The sequence below is a fragment of the Anomaloglossus baeobatrachus genome, chromosome 10 (genome assembly GCF_048569485.1).
Source record: "Anomaloglossus baeobatrachus isolate aAnoBae1 chromosome 10, aAnoBae1.hap1, whole genome shotgun sequence".
Classification (NCBI taxonomy): Eukaryota; Metazoa; Chordata; class Amphibia; order Anura; family Aromobatidae; genus Anomaloglossus; species Anomaloglossus baeobatrachus.
Genome location: NC_134362.1, coordinates 156,853,342 through 156,874,973, shown reverse-complemented (window position 1 = coordinate 156,874,973; position 21,632 = coordinate 156,853,342). Strand labels below are relative to the sequence as shown.

Here is a 21,632-nt window from a genome sequence, read left to right as displayed (position 1 = left end):
AAAAGCTTTCTGACAGTGAGGGCAGTCAGGAAGTGGAACAGGTGACCATGGGAGGTAATGAGGGCAGTCATAGTAGAACAGGCGACCATGGGAGGTGGTGAGGGCAGTCAGGAAGTGGAACAGGCGACCACGGGAGGTAATGAGGGCAGTCATAGTGGAACAGGCGACCATGGGAGGTGGTGAGGGCAGTCAGGGAGTGGAACAGGCGACCACGGGAGGTGATGAGCTCTCCATCAATGGAAACTGGATAAACATATAGCTGGGATGATTAGGAAAACCTGCACTCACAGGGAGTTGGACCCGATGGCCCTTGAGGTCCCTTCCAACTCTTGCATTCTATGATTTTATGATATTATGTACTATATATTGTCACCCATGGAGTGATCCAAAAACACAGTATGGCCATATCTAAAAAAGTGTGACCAAGAACACCCATAAAAAAAAAGTAAATTGAGCCACGAGTGTGCGGGCTCTTCGCTTTACCTGCCAGGAATGGGACCCGAAACTTTCACGTATTAACCTAAAGGATATGCCATCAATTACCAAGATGGGACCAAACCTTGAATACGTTTGACTGGGCTTGATAATTTTTCCACTAAAACACCCCAATATAATAGTAAACCATCAATACCTATTCTTAAAAAACAACTTTAAGGTCCAGAAAAATTTGCTTTTTTCTTCACTTATGAGCCACTTCATCACCTCCCCCCGCCTCCTGAACTGAACATTCACGCTCAAGCAGCTGAAATCTGGCTAGCTGTTTTTGTCCAATCAAAAAGGACATCCAGCACAGTGAGATATCAGGTTATATGGTATAGTGAAAGCAAGATAAGGCACAGCCACAGTGTAGGAGATGTTGAGGTGCACTTGTAGGTTTCCACACCATATGTCCAGAGAATTAGAAACAAGGCACTCTCAAATGGTGATACAAACGAAGAATTTATTCCATAAGTCTTAAAGCAACATCATATGTTGCTTTAAGACTTACGGAATAAATTCTTCGTATGTATCACCATTTGAGAGTGCCTTGTTTCTAATTATACGGCATAGTGAAGTCTATAGGGAGGAAGAAAGAGGAGCAGAGTGAGAATGGCTTACAGTTAGGTCCAGAAATATTTGGACAGTGACACAATTTTCGCGAGTTGGGCTCTGCATGCCACCACATTGGATTTGAAATGAAACCTCTACAACAGAATTCTAGTGCAGATTGTAACGTTTAATTTGAAGGTTTGAACAAAAATATCTGATAGAAATTGTAGGAATTGTACACATTTCTTTACAAACACTCCACATTTTAGGAGGTCAAAAGTAATTGGACAAATAAACCAAACCCAAACAAAATATTTTTATTTTCAATATTTTGTTGCGACTCCTTTGGAGGCAATCACTGCCTTAAGTCTGGAACCCATTGACATCACCAAACGCTGGGTTTCCTCCTTCTTAATGCTTTGCCAGGCCTTTACAGCCGCAGCCTTCAGGTCTTGCTTGTTTGTGGGTCTTTCCGTCTTAAGTCTGGATTTGAGCAAGTGAAATGCATGCTCAATTGGGTTAAGATCTGGTGATTGACTTGGCCATTGCAGAATGTTCCACTTTTTTTGCACTCATGAACTCCTGGGTAGCTTTGGCTGTATGCTTGGGGTCATTGTCCATCTGTACTATGAAGCACCGTCCGATCAACTTTGCGGCATTTGGCTGAATCTGGGCTGAAAGTATATCCCGGTACACTTCAGAATTCATCCGGCTACTCTTGTCTGCTGTTATGTCATCAATAAACACAAGTGACCCAGTGCCATTAAAAGCCATGCATGCCCATGCCATCACGTTGCCTCCACCATGTTTTACTGAGGATGTGGTGTGCCTTGGATCATGTGCCGTTCCCTTTCTTCTCCAAACTTTTTTCTTCCCATCATTCTGGTACAGGTTGATCTTTGTCTCATCTGTCCATAGAATACTTTTCCAGAACTGAGCTGGCTTCATGAGGTGTTTTTCAGCAAATTTAACTCTGGCCTGTCTATTTTTGGAATTGATGAATGGTTTGCATCTAGATGTGAACCCTTTGTATTTACTTTCATGGAGTCTTCTCTTTACTGTTGACTTAGAGACAGATACACCTACTTCACTGAGAGTGTTCTGGACTTCAGTTGATGTTGTGAACGGGCTCTTCTTCACCAAAGAAAGTATGCGGCGATCATCCACCACTGTTGTCATCTGTGGACACCCAGGCCTTTTTGAGTTCCCAAGCTCACCAGTCAATTCCTTTTTTCTCAGAATGTACCCGACTGTTGATTTTGCTACTCCAAGCATGTCTGCTATCTCTCTGATGGATTTTTTCTTTTTTTCAGCCTCAGGATGTTCTGCTTCACCTCAATTGAGAGTTCCTTAGACCGCATGTTGTCTGGTCACAGCAACAGCTTCCAAATGCAAAACCACACACCTGTAATCAACCCCAGACCTTTTAACTACTTCATTGATTACAGGTTAACGAGGGTGTCGCCTTCAGAGTTAATTGCAGCCCTTAGAGTCCCTTGTCCAATTACTTTTGGTCCCTTGAAAAAGAGGAGGCTATGCATTACAGAGCTATGATTCCTAAACCCTTTCTCCAATTTGGATGTGAAAACTCTCATATTGCAGCTGGGAGTGTGCACTTTCAGCCCATATTATATATATAATTGTATTTCTGAACATGTTTTTGTAAACAGCTAAAATAACAAAACTTGTGTCACTGTCCAAATATTTCTGGCCCTGACTGTATAACAGCGCTGGATTCCCAGCTGCACTGCTCAGTACTGCTGTGGAATTTCCTCCATGCCACTGCTGCAACTGTTTGAGATCAAAGGAAAAAAGAGCAGGAATCCCTCTAAGTCCCATACCGCATGTCAAACTTTGGCCAGCAGGCTGATTTTATTTGGTGCCCATTATTCTGTATGGAGGACTATGTGGGGCCCATTATTCTGTATGGAGGGCTATGTGGCGCCCATTATTCTGTATGGAGGACTATGTGGGGCACATTATTCTGTATGGAGGGCTATGTGGGGCCCATTATTCTGTATGGAGGGCTATGTGGGGCCCATTATTCTGTATGGAGAACTATGTGGGGCTCACTATTCTGTATAAAGGACTATGTGGGACTCACTATTCTGTATAAAGGACTATGTGGGGCATATTATTCTGTATGAAGGGCTATGTGGGCCCATTATTCTGTATGGAGGACTATATGGGGCCCATTATTCTGGATGGAGCATTATGTGGGGCCCATTATTCTGTATGGAGGACTATGTGGGGCCCATTATTCTGTATAAAGGACTATGTGGGGCCCATTATTCTGTATGGAGCATTATGTGAGGCCCATTATTCTGCATGGAGGACTATGTGGGGCCTATTATTCTGTATGAAGGGCTATGTGGGACCCATTATTCTGTAAGGAGGACTATGTGGGGCTCACTATTCTGTATAAAGGACTATGTGGGACTCACTATTCTGTATAAAGGACTATGTGGGGCATATTATTCTGTATGAAGGGCTATGTGGGCCCATTATTCTGTATGGAGGACTATATGGGGCCCATTATTCTGGATGGAACATTATGTGGGGCCCATTATTCTGTATGGAGGACTATGTGGGGCCCATTATTCTGTATAAAGGACTATGTGGGGCACATTATTCTGTATGGAGGACTATGTGGGGCCCATTATTCTGTATAAAGGACTATGTGGGGCACATTATTCTGTATGGAGGGCTATGTGGGGCCCATTATTCTGTATGGAGATCTATGTGGGGCATATTATTCTGTATGAAGGGCTATGTGGGGCCCATTATTCTGTATGGAGGACTATATGGGGCCCATTATTCTGAATGGAGCATTATGTGGGGCCCATTATTCTGTATGGAGGACTATGTGGGTCCCATTATTCTGTATGGAGGGCTATGTGGGACCCATTATTCTGTATGGAGGACTATGTGGGGCCAATTATTCTTTATGGAGGACTATGTGGGCCTATTATTCTGTATGGAGAGCTCTGTGGAGCCCATTATTCTGTATGGAGCACTATGTGGGGCCAATTATTCTTTATGGAGGACTATGTGGGCCTATTATTCTGTATGGAGAGCTCTGTGGAGCCCATTATTCTGTATGGAGGACTATGTAGAGCTCATTATTCCATATGGAGGGCTATGTGGTGCCCATTATACTGTACGGAGGACTATGTGGGGCCTATTATTCTGTATGGAGGACTATGTGGGGCCCATTATTCTGTAAGGAGGGCTATGTGGGACCTATTATTCTGTATGGAGGACTATGTGGGGCCTATTATTCTGTATGGAGGACTATGTAAGACCAATTATTCCATATGGAGGGCTATGTGGTGCCCATTATACTGTACGGAGGACTATGTGGAGCCTATTATTCTGTATGGAGGACTATGTGTGGCTCATTATTCTGTATGGAGGGCTCTGTGGGGCCCATTATTCTATATGGAGGACTATGTGGTGTCCTCAACTATGTTGGCCCACGACTTCGTCCAAGTTTTTAACTTTAGCCTTCTGTGTATTTGACTTTCACGTCCCTGCTCTTAGTTTATGTGTAGTGCATGGCAGAGAGCAGCTAGTCTCCTGCTTTCTCATAGTAAATTGCTTGGCATACTGCTTTGAACATTTTCATGACCTGGGGACTATAAAGCAGAAGTCATTTTTTGGGGTCTTCCAAGGCTCGCTTGTGTTAGTAAAGCAGTTTTAGTTTGTTGTTGGAGATAGGTTTGCATGTGCATTATAAAATGATTGAATTCAGTAGATATGGTGTCATCCAGGTGAACAGTATACGTGGAGCACGCACCGAGGCAGCTGGGCATGCGTTTTGATTTTAGCAGCTGGAAATCCAGATGGTTCACTAACAAATTGTCAGCCGAAAGCATCTGCTTTGTGTCAGATCCCAAAATAATGAATTAATGGGGAGGGGGGCTTAGTGTCCCAAACTCTGTACATAGGGCTGAACCCAGCTTATGGAAGCAACTGGTATCGCTCTGAGATAATTCCTTGGAATCCGGCTTTGTTACATTACTGGCAGCGCAGCTAATCCCTTCATTATGTCACAAGAGCATTTAGTCCCTTTAAAGGGGTATTCCCACCAAGAATTAATACTCAAACATCATTGACAAGTTTAACCACTTTGCTGCCAGCCGGGCTACTCAACCACTAAGTCCGGAACAGTAATATTGGCACAACGAAGAAAGAGGATGGTGTGGATGTTAAATGATAAAGGAGGTTTTAACAAAATTATCTACTTTCTAGTGTTGTGCAATCCCCAGATGATTACTCTTTTTTGGTGAAGCTTTACACTTTGGCTTTAAATTGAATCACCAAATTAATGCTTTGATTTAAAAATGGTAGACTTGGTGAAAAATCCCCTTTAAACAGATTTCACCATTTATTACACTCATATATACTAACTTGAAATAACATTAGATACCAATGGGATTCCATTTATTGTCAGAGGATCTCAAATTAAGGATCTGATCAACCAACTTCCCAAATTACATCAGATTAGATATGACAGCACCATGTTTTAAAGAGAATAAAGAAGGTTATTGGTTACATTCATTCAACTTTCAATTTTAGAGGGTCTGTTAGTTATGAGGTCACTAGTGCACCCTCGGTGGCTGGAGGTCAGATCAATTATCAAATGTGGAAACAGATGATTAGTAGAGGGATGGAAGTTCAATAAAGCTGATTTTAACAGAAAAAGTAGATTGATTAATGAACATTTTAAATGTAACATTATAAACAGAATTTATTTGAATTTTAAAATGCTGCGGAATATGTTGACAACATAAATGTAATGAAAAATATGAATAATCTTACAATTGTCCATATTACAGATAAAGAGCGAATGTGCAACTTCCTTTATAATGACTATTGTGAGCAAAAGACACTCCTTCTATGCCTTTTGAATGCCAAATTAATGATTTGTTTTCCAAGCACTCGGGAAATCAATACAGCACACACTCTTAATATGGTGTACTGAAACAATTCTCCTTTATTAGTACATGTGACCAGTTTATATAAGGTCACAGACAAAGGAAAGTCCCGTCTGGACTATGCACCAATAGGAACAATAGGGGCGTGAACGGAAATGTAAAACTGCCCCGCCCATCAGTGCTAGTTGAACCCTATGACGTCATTAGTTATAACACAAGATCAAAACAATGAGAACAAAATGGATTGTATTCTGTCACACTATGAATCATTGTAGAGAATAATGGAAACCTAAGGGGTTCAGCACTGCCTCTCACCGCTGCTCGGGTCTTTGTTGACCACCGGCATCGGTGGCGTCATGTCTCATTGGCGTCAGCACGAGCTGCTGAGCTTGGTGAATGGCTGCAGCGCTGTCCATGTGAAATCACCACTTGAGACAGGCGCAGCGTTGAGAGGCAGCGCTGGACCCCATGAGGTTGAGCCCAAGCTTGGTTTATTTTTTTTCTCACCTCCTACTAAGGGTATGTGCACATGTTTAGGATTTTCACCAGAAAATTCCGCTGCAAATCCTGATGTGTTGGCATGAAAAACGCAGTATAAAATAAGTGCTTTTTTGTTGTATTTTTACACTTGTATTTCTTGTGAATTGTTCACCACTTAGTATGGGTTAAATATGCAGCAAAAATAGCAAGAATTGACGTGATGCAGTTTTAAACTTGCGGCAAATCTGCAAGGTAAAAAATTAGCAATGTGCACATTAGACGTCAGGGTTCGTTACAAAACTGCGACAAAAAAATGCAACAAAAACTGTACAAAAATACAACGTATGAACATAAGTTGGAAATATAACACATTGTTAAAGGGAATCTGTCACCCAATTTGACTTTATTTAACCTATTAATAAGAAAATATAGGTAATAGAGGGCTGAAAATAATCATACATGTACACCTCATATCAGATGCTTTCTTGTGGAAAAATTAATTTTTATGGTTTTATAGAAAATAAGTCTTCCGGGCTATGGGGTGGATGCCACTTGCCTCTTTGCATCATTAGCATAGCTGTCACCTCCCATTAGCTTCACAGTATCCCTGAGACGTCTAGTTGTGGTCTTGAAATCCATCACCTGTGCACCACAATTATCAATGTTCCTTATTAGTTTTCCACCCTCCTATGGACATTGGTTTCAAGTTTCTTCTGCGCAGGTGACGAATCACTGAAGCGGAAGTGGCATTGACTCTCTAGAGTCTACGCAAAAGAATCATGAAGCCAATGTCCATAGGAGGATAGAACACTAATGTGGAACGTCGGCAATTGCGGTGCGTAAGCGCGGTATTTCAAGACTGCAACTGGATGCCAATGGGAGATGAAAGCTATGCTAATGAAGCAAGGAGGCAGCGTTATCTTCCAGGCAGCATCCACCCCATAGCCTGGAAGACCTCATTTACATAGATGGATAAAACAGGATTAATCTACCAGACATCTGATATGAGGCATACAGGTAGGATAATTTTCAGCACTCTCATTACCTGTTTGCCTTTTTTAGTAGGTTAAATACGTAAATGGGGTGATAGATTCTCTTTAAAGGTTGTATTATGAGCATTAAATGAGTATTCCACGCACAAAGGATATAGCATGGTCGATCCACATTATGTGCCATAAATGTCCAATAGATATGGTTCTTACCTATAAGACTCATTCCTTTGCAAAGTACTAGTCTCTATCTGGATGCAATGGCTGACAGTTGCCTCAGCACACCCATGTTCTTGTCAAAGGTCGAGTACCAGAGGTAGACCCCAATCCTGACGGTATGCCAGTAATGTCTCTGTTGAGAATACTCCTTTAATTCACCCTCTTTTTGACCCGACTCTAGTGACTAGAGGATAGCACTAACATGTCAACTCATTTACACTCTTAAGAGAATATTTTTGATATAGATCTGTATATATTGAAAATTGACCTATAAGTTGGAAATTCAGAACATTTCAAGAAACAATATAGTCACAATGTCTATATAACAGAGTACCGTAAGTGAATATCCTGGTTGCACTAATTGTTGACTTTTCTATGAATACGTACCGTGGATTCTAATTAAACTGCCTCTTAAATTAACATCCTGTTAGGCTCTTGCCAACTAGCAAATATTATTAGCATTCCTAATAGTTAACGTTAACTCTCTAATACCAGTACTAGTTTCAGCTATCATTACAGCATTACAAGAAATCGGCTAAGTAGGAGCTTCTACCGGCGTGAGCAGAAACTTGATGGTGTTTCCACTTACAATCAAATAACCATTCAATGCAAAGATCAAGAGTATTAACCCCTTCACGACCGGCCGATTTTTCGCTTTCCGTTTTTTTTCGCCATTCTTTTTCTGAGAGACGTAACTTTTTTATTTTTCAGTCAATATGGTCATGTGAGGGCTCATTTTTTGCGGAACGAGCTGTACTTTTAAATGAAACTATCAGTTTTACCATATAGTGTACTGGAAAACGGCAAAAAAATTCCAAATGCAGAAAAATTGCAAAAAATGTGCGATAGCACTATGGTTTTTGAGATATTTTATTCACTGTGTTCACTATATGGTAAAACTGATGTATGGGTGTGATGCCTCAGATCAGTGCGAGTTCGTAGACACCAAACATGTATAGGTTTACTTTTATATAAGGGGTTAAAAAACGTCGTTTTGGCGTTTGGAATTTATTTGCTGCTACGCCGTATACTGATCAGTTTAATTGATTTTATATTTTGATAGATCGGGCATTTCTGAACGCGGCGATACCAAATGTGTGTATATATTTTATTTTTTTAACCCTTTAATTTTCAATTTTCAATGGGGCGAATGGGGGGTGATTTGAACTTTTAGGTTTTTTTGTTTTTTTTTAATTTTTTAAAACTTTTTTTAACTTTTTTTTTATTTTACTAGTCCCCCTAGGGGGCTATTGCGATCAGCATTCCGATCGCTCTGCAGTATCTGCTGATCACAGCTGCAAGGCTGTAAACAGCAGATACGCTCTCTTTCTCTGTTGCTGTGCCGCTGGCACAGCGAAAGTGAAAGCAAGTCAGGTGTAGTACAGGAGTCAGCACATGACCCTGTGCTACCATGACAACTATCGGAAGTCACGTGATCGCGTCACGTGACTTCCGGTATCGAGCGGTAAGTAAAAGTTTACCGCGATCGCGCTTATAATGGCGCTGTCACATATTGACAGCGCCATATAAGGGGTTAAACGGCACGAGCAGATAACGATTCTGTTCGTGCCTAGCAGGCACACATCTCAGCTGTGAAAATCAGCTGAGATGTGTGCCGATCGCAGCATGATGCTGCCGGCAGACCGCGGGCAGTAACGTTATGACCGCTAGGACATAATTTTACTGACCGCGGTCGTTAAGGGGTTAAGGCCCCGCTACACACAACGACATTGCTAACGAGATGTCGTTGGGGTTGTGGAATTCGTGACACACATCCGGCCTCGTTAGCGACATCGTTGCGTGTGACACATAAGAGTGACCGCTAACGATCAAAAATACTCACCTTATCGTTGGTCATTGACACGTCGTTCATTTCCAAAAAATGATTGATGGTTCAGGACGTAGGTTGTTCGTCGTTCCTGAGGCAGCACACATCGCTACGTGTGACACTCCGGGAACGACGAACAGCAATGTACCTGCGTCCTGCCGGCAACGAGGTGGGCGTGACTTTCATGCGACTGCTCTCCGCCCCTCCACTTCTATTGGACGCCTGCCGTGTGACGTCGCACGAACCGCCCCCTTAGAAAAGAGGCTGTTCACCGCCCACAGCGACATCGTTAGGAAGGTATGTGCGTGTGACTGGTACCAGCGATATTGTGCGCCACGGGCAGCGATTTGCCCGTGATGCACAAACAACGGGGGCGAGTGCTTTCACGAGTGGCATCGCTAGTGATGTCGCAGCGTGTTAAGCCCACTTTATTAGGAAGCAAGACAGAAAAGATAAAGGATTGTCTAGAACCATTATTCTGCACCTCACTCAGGTGCAAAAGGTTTAACAATCAGCAATAATCTCCCAATCCAATCTCAAAGATCAAAGCGGCTGTTGCTTTACAACTGCTCTATTGACCCTTACCATAAAAGTAACAATTGGATAATCGAGGCTGAACATTAGACCACCAGATCCTCAAGTCAAGTCATTAAATCATCCGGATCCTGCACCAGTATATCACCAAGAACTTCCCAGCTACTATATTTCTATGCCCTTTGCAGATAATGAAAATAACCCAAGCTTACAAATCCAAAAATCATTGGTCTAAACAGATATAAAGACACATAAAGAAGTAGGTTGTTTTTTTTCTCTTGAACGTCTAAGGGGTATAGGTTTTCGGTCATAGTTAGACTTAAAGGAATTTGAATATGCAAGTAGCTTCTTCAGAGGACTTCAAATTGCCAGGGAAGTATTGAATTACTTATATCTCTCTATGCCAACTTGGTGATCTCCACAAGGATGAACTTTGCCCCTTATGCTCCCTGTCAGAGGCCTCTCACCCAACCAAATCAGTCATTGTGCTTTGCACTGATGAGTGGCAAACACTTTGAAACACGTGTCTGCAAATGGTGTTTCTCATAAGGCTTTTTATAGGTCATGTGGTGAGGCCATTCAAAAGGTCATTATTGACTTCTAGGATCACTTCTTCCAGTAGGTGGCACTATAATTCTGAAGAGGCTGTGCACATATTATATTCCCAGGGGAGTATTACATGGCCCATATGTCTCCTTTCATAAGATAGAACTTTACCACTTACAACCCTCGTCAGATGCCTCTCACCCAACCAAATCAATCCTCCTGCTTTACTCTGATGAGAGGCAAAAACTCTGAAACATGTCAGTAAGTAGAATTTCTTCTTTGGCTTCTTATCTTAATCATGTGAGAAGCCATTTTAAAGGGTCGATATTGACTTTTAGGGTTGCTACTTCTAGTAGATGGCACTAGAGTTTCTGTCCTCTTCTTCTCGGAAGAGGCTTCTTGCATATTCTCACAAAAGCAGTCCTTTTTCAATAAGAAGCTGTGGTTCTGGCTTTTCCTATTCCTCAGCAATTAGCTGTAAATGAAAGTAAAATCCAAGACCAGCCACGCATGTTAGCATTACAGGATGGCCATTCTGGCACAGTCGGGAGTCAAGATATTCACAACTGACGAAATTTGCACCAAATTTGGACAAAATTTCAAATTTCAAAATCTGCAGCAGGTCAATTTTCAAGGCTAATTTTTTGTGCAGCAGGTAAAGAAAGTATTGTAACACACAGCATAAATTCTACACACAAATACAAACGACCATCCTAAAACAGTAGCGTAAAATCCAATGTGTTGGCTGGAAGTATCATTCATATATATATATATATATATATATATATATATATATACAGTGTATATATATATATATATATATATATATATATATATATATATATGTGTGTGTATTGCTGAAGTGTGCTATAAACTAAGCTTTTAGCAGAAATGCAAAAATAGTCTGCTGACATCACCATTTTTGCGCTTCTCACTAGATTTCAAAATATTTTTTTCTACAATGATTAAAGTATATGGAAGAACAATTTCACCATTAATCATATTCTTTGTTAAACAGAAAAGAAAAATAAATCCCTTTATTAGAAACTATAAACATTCTGTGAACAAGAACATCAAAGAAAGACGAATTGCTGCAGGAGTTGTCCACACGCTCCTTCTATTAAACATAAAAAACAGTTGCAGCAAATATAATGTAAGCATTATAATCCCTCCGCAGTCAGAAATTCCAAAGTCTAAGTGTTCTGCGCTTTTTGAGACAAAAGTGTTACAAGAACAAAGGACTTGTTGAATAGATGATATACTGGTAGCCAGTGATGAGATAATTGCCAGGAATTCATTCTTTTAGGTTGACCAAACTTTTCTATAGGGAACTGGAGATGTAAAGGCTGCACCCTAAAGGTGGTCTCACGTGGCAGAAAGGTCCACACAGGACTGTCGCCTGCAAATAAGACTTCACTAATGCACACAGTGAGGTCATGGATGAAAGCAGATAACAAACAAGGTGACTTTATGGTGTTAGCTTTATAATGCTAATTTCGTATACAGTAAAAAAAAAAAAAGTGTAGACATTGTGTCTCATTCATTTTTGGGGATTGGAATGTAAGATGCACCAATTGGTACCATATGTGCACAGTAGGGCGTACTTACAAAACCGCTTTACTCATCTACCAAAACCTACTAGCTTTGAAAGTTGAAGGAACTTGTAGAACAGAAGAGAAGCCGTAGTGAATGTAACGTTTTCTGAATCAGGTCTGATCTGACTAACTAAGCACCACAAGAGCATTTGAGGGTCCCAGGCTCTCACACAATAACAAGACCAAAAGTTTCTTTTAATGGCAACCACAAATGGAGCCAACCTTGGAAATATTGGTAGATTTTCATTTTAAGAGGTTAAAAGGATATTCCCATTTTGTACTAAATATGACATGTGTCTAGTAGATCTGGATTCCACCTCCAGGATCCATACCTATATTGAGAACAGGGTCCCATCGTGCATGAGCGGAAATAGAGAGTTCAGCTCTCTCCATTCACTTATACGGATGTTCTGAAAATTGCACAGCAAGCAAGGACCTGCGCATATGAAAGATTAATGAGATATCCAAATTTCCCCGATGGTGATATAATTCACATATAACCCATTGGACCTTGATGATATGTCCTGGGTGTGAACTAATTACATACCATAGCTTATAACGCAATTCTGAGCAGACATGTACATGTTCTGTATAGGTGAAATGGGCATCCAGAAGGTCATCTCTAGTCAACAGTGGTCAACATCTATTGGCTTGTTTATTTTTGCAGCTATATTGGCAGCATCCACCTTATCCCGGGAAGCTCAAAAGGGTGGCCCCTTTTCATCAAATATTGGTTCCCAAGCATAGCTTGGTATGAAAAAACAGACCACATTTAGTGATCTGTGGGTCTCGACCACTCTGAGACAAAGAGCTGGCTCCTTGACAGGAGCTGACATCCCAGTGAGAGCAACAACATTTTTTTAACGGCTCTCAATGGACGTAAAATTCAGGTGTTCAGAGGATAAAACTCTGCCCACCTGAACAAAATCCAGCCCACTCACAATTTAATTTGTGTTTTGCAAGTGGGCGGGCTTTTGGCAGCCTTAACATCATCTTAAATATGTGTTCACCTCGGGTGAACTCATATTTAATAAAGATCCATTTAGGATCTAAAAGATCCTGCTTTTGTTGATGAGCAGAGCCAAGGGAGCTGGATCACCAAAAACAGCCGGACTGCCCATCACTACTTTACTTACTGTCCCCAGTTGTAACATTAAGTCTATAGCTACCAGTGTCTGGTATTGGCTGTGGTGCTGATGTCACATCCACGGTATAGCAGCCAATCAGTGAGCTCAGCGGCTTGGCCAGTATAGACAGAACTCTCTGATCAGGGCCAGTGAGTTCAATGATTGGCTTTCCACGTGATGTTTGAAATTGGTTGTGGCACTGGCATCACATCGAAAGCCAATCAGTAGGATCAGTGACTCGGCCAGTGTAGATGGAACGCTCCGATCAGGGCAGGTGAGTTCACTGATTGGCTTTTGACGAGATGTCGGGCATTGGTTACGGCACTGACATCACGTCGAAAGCCAATCAGTGAGATCAGCGGCTCTGTCAATATAGACGGAACGCTCCGATCAGGGTAACTAAGTTCACTGATTGGCTTTCAATGAGATGTCAGGCATTGGTTACGGCACTGACATCATGTTGAAAGCCAATCAGTGAGATCAGCGGCTCCGCCAGTGTACACGGAATGCTCCGATCAGGGCCGCTGAGTTCATTGATTGGCTTTCAACATGATGTCTGGCATTGGTTACGGCACTGAAATCACATCAAAAGCCAATCAGTGAGATCAGGGACTCTGCCAGTGTAGATGGAACGCTCCGATCAGGGTCACTGAATTCACTCATTGGCTTTCAACGTGCTGTTTGGCATTGGTTACGGCACTGACATCACATCAAAAGCCAATCAGTGAGATCAGGGACTCTGCCAGTGTAGATGGAACGCTCCAATCAGGGTTACTGAGTTCACTCATTGGCTTTCAACGTGCTGTTTGGCATTGGTTACGGCACTGACATCATGTCGAAAGCCAATCAGTGAGCTCAACAGCTCTGCGAGTGTAGACGGAACACTCCGCTCATGGCTGCTGAGTTCACTCATTGGCTTCTGATGTGATGTAAGTGCTACAACCAATGTCAGACACCAGAGACTTATCGGTGAACCTGCGGTTGGTAAGTTCTATGCGATTTGCTTTTTTCATGCCAAACTTCATACCCGGATCAATATTTCCTTAACAGGAACAACCCCTTTAATATGGAGTAGAAGCAGCATGCCGCGGTAAGTTTTTTTTTTTATCCCTAATACACAATATCTGGTTAAACCTAAACTTTAAAATCATTGCTAAGCCGTAAAAGACATCACTAGTGAAACGATATTTCATAAGTGCAGTTGTTGCTCAATTCTTTTGGTTTGGATCGGCGCAGCTGGCTCATTTCATAAGCACCTGGTAGTTATCTGGGAATAGTGTGTGGACTTCATTGCCAGACACTCAAAAGTAAAGAAAGAAAACATGTGTGCAGATGGCTATGACCTTAGAAAATGGCTGCATTCCGTGCTCATCTCAAGCCATGTGAAACAATCAGGCTCATCTCGGCACACAACTTCTGACACCTTTTTTTCTTTTTCCATAAGAACTCAAAGCAAACAAGTATTTGAAAAAGCTTTCTACCACTATGATCTTTCGGTGAAATCTTTTGTTGTTGGGCTGATCTATTTTCCAGCCCTCAGATAAACGTATTTGCTTTATCTTGGTTCTGAAGTGCTTAGAAAGCTGTCATTAATCAAACAGATGAATGGAGGGAGCTTATGTGTTGAAATGAAGGTTCCCGCAGAAGAGTGACAGATACAAAGTAGTAAAACAGGATTTGATCTTTCTGATACACATCTATTTCAGCCCTTTAGGTGCCGTGTCGGTCGTAGACCAGTCTGATTGTCAAAGGGTTAATGCAAAATGGAACAATGCCAGAAATTTAGAACTAATGCCAAAACCCACATCTTGTGCGGCCAGCAATCTCCAAACATTGCTAACACATATGAGAAATATTATCACTTCCTAGGGAAAGGCGCATCACTTCAGAAAAACCCCGGTGCAGACAGTCATGTAATTTAATGAAATAAGGCTCTTTGTTGACCATAATATCAAACTAAATCCTTCTTCAAAGAGATCTATAGGATTATAGGATACCAATCCATTAAGATTTTAATGGCTAAAAAGGCCAACAAAATTCTGGGATGTATCAAGACAAGAATTGAGTCTAGATCAAGAGAGGTCATTATTCCCCTATACTCTGCCCTGATCAGACCCCACCTGGAATACTGTGTACAGTTCTGGGCGCCACAATTCAATAAAGACATCGATTTATTGGAGCAAGTCAAGAGAAGAGCATGTCATATGAAGAATGGTTAAAAGAACTAGGAATGTTTAGTTTAGTTGAAAAAGAGAAGGCTGAGAGGAGACTTAATAGTGGTCTACAAATGTCTGAAAGGTGGTCACAGTGCAAAGGGAACCACCCTATTCTCATTAGCACAAGGAAGTACAAGAAGCAATGGGATGAAACTTAAAGGAAGGAGATTCAGATTAGACTTTAGGAAAGACTTTCTGACAGTGAGGGCAGTCAGAGAGTGGAACAGGCGACCACGGGAGGTAGTGAGCTCTCGATCAATGGAAATCTTCAAGTGGAAATTGGATAAACATATAGCAGGGATGATTTAGGAAAACCTACACTCACAGGGGGTTGGACCTGATGGCCCTTGAGGTACCTCCGAGCTCTACCATTCTATCATTCTATGAAGATTTATTTGGGTGTATGATGTTCCTGTTTTTGACAGGAGCATACCAATATTATCAGGTTGGGTATGCTCCCAGCAATGGTTTACAGGACTAATACTTTTACGACCTTGGGCACAAACTCAATGTATCAATTTAAAACCAACTTTAATAATAAAAAATGTGAAAACACAGTATTTTGCATAAATCAAGCTACCAAAATCACCAGGGATCAAGCAACTTTTGAGAACTCACTCATAGAATGTCAAGGAACATATTTGTAAATAAAAGCTTTTTCAAATTTACCACCACGGAATTATGATAGTAATGATACAGTAACTCACATGCTACATCAATAGTATAATTCACTTATGGAAATGATACAAAAAAGCATTGAAGAATTTATTTGGATAGTATACATTTTAATCCATTACCTACCCTCTTAAATCCACTTTTGTGAGTGGGAATATTCGCGGATTTCTGCTTGGCAATCCAGTCTTCTATGCCTTTCCGAGCCAAGCAAGCATTTACTGCAAAGCTGTCACCTGCAGAAAAAGATGGGAAAAATTAAGTTTTCAGGCAGAAGCAAACATTCAGATCCAACTATGTTACATTCAGCATTGACTCTGAACTGAAATCTTGATGCAATTACTGGTATTCTGCAATTAGTGGCATCCACTTGATAAGCCACGTAGAATAATGATAACCAAAAAAACAACCACAGGTCCCCAAAGACCATGATATTACAGAGTGATGGTTGACAGTTAAAATGATTCAGAAGACTACACTCTATTGCTCTGGCATCAAGCGTGACCTCAATCAAGACTTATTGTAAACAAAGCTATTAAAAATTAAGTTAGAAACGTCTTTGAATTGAAAACACTTTGACCATATCAATGATCTAAGACATTCCAGGGAATTAGACTAGATCACAGGAAGCTAGCATTTCAAAGATCGACTTTAACTATTGGAAAAGCCTGGTTTACGGGGTCACTGGCACATGAAGGGATTAGACGAGGACTGGTCACAGATCAAACAAACTTAGGTAGACACAAGTCCATCTTCAAAAACTTTAAATCTTGGATCACCAGTCCCTGAAAGTTTGGTAAGTAATCACTAAGACCAAATGAAATCATCCCAACTTCCTCATTGCATTAAGTAAGGAAACGTATAGGATCAAAGTCCAAGTTCTAAAAAAAATGCCCATGTATTCTGCATGCGTAGCACAAATACATTACTATCTAAAGCCTATATTCCAAGTTTGATAAGTTGAGATATGTAATGGATAGTCTTGAAAATAGCACTTCAGTTGCAAACATAAAGACTTTAATTAGGATATATAAAATATGACATGAAAATGATACATAATTAGTGTTCTAAATATGGGGTGTGTGACTTGAGTTCATTAGTTAGGATTTATAAACTCCACAAAGAGAGTCTTGATTAACATCTATCACCACTATTATGATTGGAAAAGTTCAGAAGAGATCCCCTACAATCAAGAACCAACTGGGAATCCATCACATGTAAATTATAGAGTCTTTATCAACTTCTATGATTGCAAACCTTTATAAGAGCTCTCCAACAACTAAGCACCGACAAACCAAATGGAAATCCATCACATGTACATTATAGGTAGGGTCTTTATCAACTTCCATAACATGATCTTGATTGGAAAACTTTGAGGGTTCTCCAACAATTGAGCACCAGGAAACAAACTGGGGATCCATCACATGTAAATTATAGGTAGGGTTTTTATCAACCTCTATAACATGGCCATGATTGCAAAGGTTTACAAGAGCTCTCCAACAAGTGAGGGACAAGAAACCAACTGGGAATCCATCACATGTAAATTATAGGTAGGGTCTTCATCAACTTCTATAATCTGAATATGATGGGTAAAGTTTATAAGAGCTCTCCAACAACTGAGGGCCAAGAAACCAACTGGGAATCCATCACATGTAAATTATAGGTAGGGTTTTTATCAACTTCTATAACATAATCATGATTGCAAAGGTGTATTAGAACTCTCCAACAACTATCAAGAACCAATTGGGAAACCATCATATGTAAATTATAGGTAAGGTTGTCATCAACTTCTATAACATAATCATGATTGGAAAAGTTTACGAAAGCACTCCAACAACTGAGTACTGAGAACAAACTGGGGATCCATCACATATAAATTATAGGTATGGTCTTTATCAACTTCTATAACATGATCATGATTGGAAAAGTTTATAAGAGCTCTCCAACAAGTGAGCACCGAGAAACCAACTGGTGATCCATCACATGTAAATTATAGGTAGGGTCTTTATCAACTTCTATAACATGATCATGATGGGTAAAGTTTATAAGAGCTCTCCAACAACTGAGCACCAAAAACCAACTGGGGATCCATCTCATGTAAATTATAGGTAGGGTCTTTCGGAACTTCTATAACTTGATTATGATGGCTAAAGTTTATAAGAGCTCTCCAACAACTGCGTGCCAAGAAACCAACTCAGAATCCATCACACATAAATTATAGGTAGGGTCTACATCAACTTCTACAATATGATCATGATTGGAAAAGTTTATAAAAGCTCTTCAACAACTGAGTACTGAGAAAACAAATTAGAATCCATCGCATGTAAATTATAGGTAGAGTCTTCATCAACTTCTATGACATGATCATGATTGAAAACATTTATAAGAGCGCTTCAACAACTGAGCACCAAGAAACCAACTGGGAATCCATCATATGTAAATTTTAGGTAGGGTCTTTATCAATTTTTATAACATAATCATGATTAGACTGTTATAGGATCTTCCCTACACCTGAGGATTAATAACGTCTGACTCTCAATAGAAGTGCTACAATTGTACCAAGTCTTGAACTTCTCAAAGGATAAAGTCAAATATTGGCCTATAAAAAATTGCTGTCCACTTTGAGACATGACGCACAGTAAAGAGCAAGGTATGATTAATATTATTTATTATTATAGCACCATTTAGTCCATGGCACTTTACATGTGAAAGGGGTATCCAAGAGTATTGGAGTTTTAACTAAATTTAATAGGGTACAAAACTACTAAAAGTAACTATTTTGACTAACGCATGCCTATATATTTATGGCATATAGCACAATTACCCTTTGAGTATATAATTTAAACTACACGGGCTCTATATAGTCAACTACAAACTTTTTGTTCTGTACTTTAAAAACTTTCCGAACGAGTTTATACTTCGTGCACAAGTTACTTTGCTGCCTGCATTCTTCTATTCTGGATCATCCAGACTGATGAAGCACAGGACTTTTTCCTCTATGTTACATTAAACATTGTGGCATATGTATGAATTTGTTACTAGACTCCCTAGCATTGCATGTCTTTACTGTATTTATTACTATAGTACTACACTGGTACAAGGATCAAAAGTTCTGAGATTTTCTGATATAGAGAAGGGGATAGGATTAGGCAGTTTCCGCTAAAGCTAGATGTATAAAGTCAATGTTCATGCACAATAATCAATACACAAAATAACAACTATATATAATATAAATATAAATATAATATAAAATAAAAGTATCAACGTTGAAAAACTTGAAATGTCATGTGAAGGTTGTGGGTAAAACTGATTCTGATGAATATATGTCATCTGATACATGATCTCACAATACGCATATGATACATTGTTGCAGAATGTAAACAATAGAACTAAAAAACTGTAAACAAAAAAGGAAAATAACAAAACAAACAGGCAGAAAAGCTATAAAGTCTGTAGGGGGATTTAATTTCCTACCTTCAGGGCTCTCTCTGGGTTTGCAAACTGCAGCTGCCAGTCAGGAGGAACAACATGAAGTATAGAAAAGAAACAAAAAGGGATGATTAGATGACTGACTACAAGAAAAGAGAATGTATCAGCACACAGAGCATAGAAAGACCATCACTCACCATGTTTGGAGTAAAGTTTCCCCATCTCTCAGCAGGAGACCCCCAGATCCTGGACATCAGATGCACATTACAATCCAGTGCGGGTAAAATCCATGAAATAATAGGAATCCACAACTGCAGATTATTATAGGGAGCTGTACCCCCCTCCCCAAATCCAGAAAGCAGCTAAGACCCCTAGAAGCAGTGACACCTCATGCTATCCTGTTAGAAAAGCTGCGGCTCATTCTGCCAGGCACACACACAGTCTACACAGAGCAAGGAGGAGTTAGGGGCTGGGAGTGGGGGATGAAAGGGGAGAGCAGCAGAAGAGGAGGAGGAGGAGGAGGTGGTGGGAGAAGGGAGGGGATGGGAGTAAGGGTCTACAAAAACAAGTGGGAGAAAAGAGAGTGTCAGAACTGAGGGGAGAATTGGGGAGTGTGAAGTCATTAGCTAAGTGGTGTTGGTAAATAAAGCTTTAATGAATAATCCTTAGGAGATGTTTGATTATGCACTGTATAATGCCAGAGAAGTCAAATTGAGAACTTCCCCATAATTGCCTGTTTATCGCCTGCTTTGGTAATCTAAACAGTCACAAAGCAATTGTTTTGTCCCATCAGCTCTATTGCAGACACCCAAGAAAAGCTCGCTCCCCTTCCCTGAATGGTGTCCCCTCTATAAACCAGAGAGCAAAGGTTGTCCATATTTTACAAGGGTGGCCATTCATCTGATCAGGCTATCCCCTCTATAAACCAGAGGGCAAAGGTTGTCCATGTTTTGCAAGGGTGGCCATTCATTTGATCAGGCTATCCCCTCTATAAACCAGAGGGCAAAGGTTATTCATGTTTTGCAAGGATGGCCATTCATTTGATCAGGCTATCCCCTCTATAAACCAGAGAGCAAAGGCTGTCCATGTTTTGCAAGGGTAGCCCTTCATCTGATCAGGCTATCCCCTCTATAAACCGGAGGGCAAAGGTTGTCCATGTTTTGCAAGGGTGGCCATTCATCTGATCAGGCTATCCCCTGTATAAACCAGAGGGCAAAGGTTGTCCATGTTTTACAAGGGTGGTCCTTCATCTGATCAGGCTATCCCCTCTATAAACCAGAGAGCAAAGTTTGTCCATATTTTGCAAGGGTGGCAATTCATCTGATCAGGCTATCCCCTCTATAAACCAGAGGGAAAGGTTGTCCATATTTTGCAAGAGTGGCAATTCATCTAATCAGGCTTTCCCCTCTATAAACTAGAGGGAAAGGTTGTCCATATTTTGCAAGGGTGGCCATTCATCTGATCAGGCAATGTCTGCTTTCCCTGGGGGTCTGAGATGAGACATCCCCTTTAAGTGAGTTGTCCGGAGTAAAGGACTCCGACCTAGACAAGCTGTAGTAGTGACCCGGATATCTGGATCATCCATGATCTTATGGGGTAATATGCATTATCTGCAGCATCCAGGTTATAGCACGCAAATAAATCTATGGTAATAGTGTGCACTATTCCTAAGAGGATTACCTGAGAACCTTAATGTTAAATGGGGTGTGATAATGTATACCAACTAGTCAGATACACAGATACCTTGTTAGCATCCATCTAACTGAGCCCTTTGGATAAGATGTGAATGTGCAAATATCAGGGAAAACAAGGATTAAACAGGACATACCCCCCCCATAAACATCCAGGGAGATTGGGAGTGATGGTTGTCATGGACTTCACTGAAAGTCATGTGACACACTCACGTGGTCTGAAGGGTTACTCGTTACCGGGCCGGTGGGAGTTAGAGATGTCACAGCTGGCCTGACCCGGTTTCGTGACCCCGTTGGTGTCAGTAGAAGGTATATGGTTGTTTTCTGTGACGCCACC

At 40.8% G+C, this 21,632-nt stretch overlaps 1 protein-coding gene across 1 annotated transcript in view; it reads right to left on the bottom strand.

Moving 5' to 3' along the window:
* The window catches only part of NKD1 (NKD inhibitor of Wnt signaling pathway 1), a 149,498-nt gene extending 129,463 nt beyond the window's left edge, over positions 1-20,035 (bottom strand). Inside the window, exons 1-3 of the mRNA XM_075326774.1 lie at positions 19,802-20,035; positions 19,650-19,682; positions 16,305-16,411 (exon numbers count right to left, since the gene is read on the bottom strand). Of these exons, the coding sequence (XP_075182889.1) occupies positions 16,305-16,411; positions 19,650-19,682; positions 19,802-19,826 (165 nt within the window). The 5' untranslated portion in view covers positions 19,827-20,035. The remainder of the gene's footprint in view (positions 1-16,304; positions 16,412-19,649; positions 19,683-19,801) is intronic.
* Between the last annotated feature and the right edge of the window lie 1,597 nt (positions 20,036-21,632).